This window comes from Triticum dicoccoides, unplaced genomic scaffold (assembly GCF_002162155.2).
Source record: "Triticum dicoccoides isolate Atlit2015 ecotype Zavitan unplaced genomic scaffold, WEW_v2.0 scaffold249264, whole genome shotgun sequence".
In the NCBI taxonomy this organism is placed as follows: Eukaryota; Viridiplantae; Streptophyta; class Magnoliopsida; order Poales; family Poaceae; genus Triticum; species Triticum dicoccoides.
In genome coordinates this window covers 1-5,076 of record NW_021252260.1, presented here as the reverse complement: position 1 = coordinate 5,076, position 5,076 = coordinate 1, and the positions used below count along the sequence as shown (strand labels likewise).

Below are 5,076 nucleotides of genomic sequence, written 5' to 3'. Positions count from 1 at the left end.
GATGCAAGGCAACGCTTATAGTGCTCTAGCATTTGAAACAACGTCATCTTAGCCTCAAGATGCGTATGTAGCACTGAGTTTAAGCTCTCACTCCGCAGATTGCTGCTCAATTCTAGGAAAGAACGTCCCTCGAGATATGGAGCACACCACAGTTTTCTCATCTTATACATCTGATGCAGCCAAGATTCCTCACTTGTTACTTTATTCCATTGTAAGAATTGCAACCATTTTCTCTCATGCTCTTCAATGGAAGATGTATCATATATGAAAGATCTGAATTCCTTCTTTACCGCGTCATCATACAGATGACGTACAATGTTCTGCTGAATGTGCCATCTACAGAGCCTATGGTTTGACTTAGGACACACCACCCTGATTACTCTTTGCATTGCAAGGTCCCCATCCGTGATCACAGGTATCGAATGCTTATGTCCCATGGCATCAGAAGTTCGTAACATCCACTCTTATGTCTGGCTTGTTTCATGAGAAATGATACCACATCCAAAAATAACAGTGTTGCGGTGGTGATTCAACCCGACAAACGGCACAAATGGCGGATTGAACTTAATGGTTATGTACGTGTTATCACAATAACGTCTCTGAAATCCTCGTAGTCAAGTCAGGATTGACTTTCACACCAGAACAGTTCCTTCAGATGGCCAACTTCATCAACCAAGTACCCGAAGAAAAAAAAATCTGAATCTCGCTCTCGCCGCGCCACCATGTGATTGATCACCGTTTGAGCATCACTAGAAGCGATTGATTCCTGCTTGTTAGCATGGCAGAAATTGTAAATGTCCCTCTTCGTGCATCCAAACTCATTATGTCCACCGTATTGCATGCACAAAATTTCCATAATATGGTGTTTCTTGATCCCTGATTCTTCCATGTCTGCAATGTTCACTTTCTGCTCATCGCTAATTCTTCTATGTGAACACAGAAGACACAAAAGATCCTGTGGGGCTAGAGGATGATTGTGTTCATGGAAGAAATCCTTCACAAACCACCGACATATTACCTCTTGTCTTGCAATCACGAATTTAGCTTTACACTCTACACGAGTTATACTCCATGGCCTCCTCTTTCTGTCTTGCATCTTCCTCTTCATGTGCTTCTCTTCCGAACCCCTTCACGACTGCACACAATTTTCTTTAAAATTATATGGCTGTTGGATCCATCCCACTCGACATAGCTTCTCCGGACACTAAAACCTTTCTCAACACCATATTTGTTATATAATCTATAATCTTCATCCTCACTATCAAACATCTTGTTGGAAATACGATAGTACTCCAGCATGGACTCATGACTTAAATCCGCCATGTCTTCCTGCATCACCATTCAGATGAATAAAAAGCTCAAACAACAAACAGAAATGCAAGCAAAAGCCAGTACGAAATCTTGTGTGGAATTTTAAACTTTGCTCCTTGTATATGTTATGCCAAGCGATCATCAATGTCCATAAACTACTGAACTGGCCATGTATGATGAAAAATTCTAAATTGAATTGCATGCACTAGAGAAACCTAAATCGATGATGACTAAACTAATCTATTTAGGAAGTGCAGGTTACGAATCCAAGTAAGGTGAGATTCGGGCGATTCGTACCTTAGGATGCAAGTCGGGAAGCGATGGGATCGGCGGGGGGCAAGTTCCTATAGCGCGTCCGCCGTCGCCGCCGACACAGCCGCCGTAGATGTGATGCCTTATTCTTCTTCTTGCCTCCGGGCACGTCTTTTATAGTGAAGGGGACGAGGAGGAGGAGGCCGACGAGGCCGACGAAGGTGAATTGGTTCGTCTCGCCGGGCTCGTCGGAGAGAAGGAAGGGGACGAGAACGAGGACTTGACCTCCTGGATCGACTAGACTTGGTTCTGGTCGTGGACATGATGGGTTGAAAGCACAATATTTTACCCTAGAGCATTATGCCCTTCTCGGATTAAACTAATTAGATTTATTCATTTTTAATCCCGATCAGGTCGGACGGTTAATAATAATCAGAGGGGCAGGTACTGGAAAGTACTAGTACTACGCCAATCACTGTAAAATAGCTCTTATTATTATTATCATTTATACTCCGTAGAGAACAGAACATTTGTGCTGATGTATCAAGACGTTTTTCCTTTATTCACAAGCCGCTGATGCAGGGAATAGGCATTAAGCAATAGACCAAAAACCACTTGGGCGGCACCATGTGATGCAGTTTGGCTGTATCACAGTTTCGACAGGCCTCATCGAGCAAATTATGAGTTAGGCAAACTGAACAAGAACGAAAATAAGCAGCGGGGGTGTATAGTGAGTTATACACAGAGAGTTCCAGCTCGAACTCCTCATCCATCCGTAGCTTGTGTTCCCTCAACCTAACCCAGTGATTCATACTCCCTTCGTTCCTAAATATTTGTCTTTCTAGAGATTTCAAATGGACTACAACATACGGATGTATGTAGACATATTTTAAAGTGTAGATTCACTCATTTTGCTTCATATGTAGTCCCTTGTTGAGATCTCTAGAAAGACAAATATTTAAGAACAGAGGGAGTATTAATCTGTATAGTGAAGTGAAGCATCTAATAAATCTTCGATGAATGTTGCAGCTGTAGGTAGCTTGGATTTGGTCCCTGCTATGCCAAATTGCCAATTGTGGGTGATGTATAATATGTTGCAATTCTATCAATTGTTAGCATTTTTTATTGGATAATAATGCTTCCAGTAATCTTGGTAATGTAAGCATGGTAGATTTTTATCCTCCAAACCTACTATAGTTCCACTGTGTAGAGTAGTATTTATTTGGCCATGAACAGGTCTATTTCTGATGACAGGGGACTTGTACAAGTAGGTCCATGGCATCCCATATATAATAGTAGTACCAAAAACCGAAATACGATACAAAAACGAGGACCTGGACTCTGGAGCAGCTGGTCAAGTACATTGCTGCATCAAGTGCAGAGGCCAATGCAAGGGGTCATTAGTTTAAGGCTCCATCACATGACTAATCAAGTATACACTTGTTAACTTGATGACTGAATTGGTGCTTTGACTCCCAGCTCCATTAAAGTCCTCTCCTCACCATCTCCATGGAACATTAGTGAGCAGGCTGCTGCTTCTCTTCATCTCGCGCCTGCTCCTCTTTGCTATTTTCTGAGGTGAGTACCTACTATTTCAGCATATGTATATCCATTTTCTTTTGCCATAGCTAGCTCGTTTCTTCCATTTTGTGTATGCTTTCATGGAATTATCTTGCGTCATATGTTACAACACGGTGGTCTTGTCTAGTTTATATGAATAGATTCAAAAATTACAATGCAAACAGCAATCAAATCAAATACGTAGCTAACAGAAAGGGTTTATATGAATTATCTTGTTAGCCGTTTTATTTGATTCGAAAGCAATTCTGCATCGCACCTTTAACATTTGCAAGCAATGGATCCAAATCCAAGACAAAGGGATGACAAACATCAAAACTGCAAGCATCCAACATCAAAACTGCACCTTAAATTTGCTGTAGTTACCTAGTTTTTTTAGTTGCCGTTTTGAATAACTTTGCAAAAATTTCTTACAAGTACAATTAATGGTGGCCCAGTTGAGCAATTTTTCCTTCAGAACCAGTGGCTACTCATCTCCCTTTTTTCACAGTTTTCTCCTCCTGCAGTTAAATCAAGATATAGATGGCAGACAAGACATCAACTAGTTTATTGAGAGGAGGACAGGGCCAGCTACAGATGGACCAACGGCTCTTGGAAGCAGCCACATCCGGCAATTCCACATCAATGAAGGAGATGGCCTCGCGAAATCCATGCATTCTTGGAACAACTCTAGCTAGGAACACCTGTCTTCATATATCCTCCACCCACGGGCACCAGATATTTTGCACGGAAGTGGTGGCGCTGGAGGAGTCTCTCCTCACTGCAGTAAACTTGGATCGGGAGACGCCACTTCTCGCCGCGGTGAAAAGTGGTTTTGCCATCTTGGCTTCCGTTCTACTCCAATGCTACCGTGCACGGGGCCTCATAAAGGCAATCTTGTGGCAAGACATTGATGGCTGCAATGTACTGCACCACGCAATACGCAGTGGCCACAGGGAGCTTGCGCTGAAGCTGATAGAGGCAGCGCCCGCTCTGTCGACACATGTGAACATATTTAACGAGTCACCCATGTACATCGCAGCGATGAGAGACTTCACTGATATTTCAGAGAAATTACTGGAAATTCCTGACTCTGCTTATATGGGACCATTCGGCAATAACACTCTGCTGGCTGCTGTGAGAAATGCAAACTCAGGTGAGATTCAATCAACGTATGTATTTCCTGAATACGGGCTTCTATTTTTACCTTCAAATTATTGATTTTTTTTGTTCCTTTCCTGGGTCCTCCTCAGTCCTCGGGCCCAATAGAGAAAGCATAACTACTTGTGGTGGCTGTCAATTTCTTATCGATTTGTCAGTTTGTCTAACAATGTGGCACCAATGAAATCCGCTAACAAATAGTGTATTCTAACAAATCAACTGATGTTCTAAAATTATTCTAGTATTATTGCCTCCAGTATCCTCATGGGTACTATAACCATCTCTTTTCTTTATTAACCATCATTCATATATTCATATGTTTTCAGGTTTGGCAAAAAGAATTATGGAAACACGTCCTTGGCTGGCCCGAGAAACTAACAAAACGGGAGCTACTCCACTAAGTGTAGCTTTATATCTTCACCAGATTGGCGTGGTACGCGTATTGCTGGAACATGATTGCTCTTTAGGGTATAAGGTGCCAAGTAACGGCGCACCTTTCCTTAGTCAAGCTGCAGCTGGAGGACATATCGATGTTGCTCAAGTGCTTCTTCACCACTGTCCTGATACTCCTTACCGTTCAACAAAAGATCCGTATTGGACGTGCCTTCATACAGCTATAGACCAAGATCACGTGGAGTTTGTGGAATTCATTTTGAGAACCCCACAACTTCGTAAACTCATTAATATGCGAGACGTGTATGGAAAAACTGCTCTACATTATGCAGTACAGAGCTGCAATCCAAAAATGGTTGCTGCTTTGCTGTCTCACGAAGATATAGACATATCGGTGCTTGA

At 42.3% G+C, this 5,076-nt stretch overlaps 1 protein-coding gene across 1 annotated transcript; it reads left to right on the top strand.

The window, feature by feature from the left end:
* Nucleotides 1-3,663: 3,663 nt before the first annotated feature.
* On the top strand, nt 3,664-5,068 carry LOC119345544 (ankyrin-1-like; the record flags this gene model as incomplete). Its single annotated transcript, XM_037615577.1, has 2 exons — nt 3,664-4,276; nt 4,608-5,068. Coding segments are annotated over exons 1-2 (1,074 nt in total), but the record flags the coding sequence as incomplete, so codon positions are not given.
* Between the last annotated feature and the right edge of the window lie 8 nt (nt 5,069-5,076).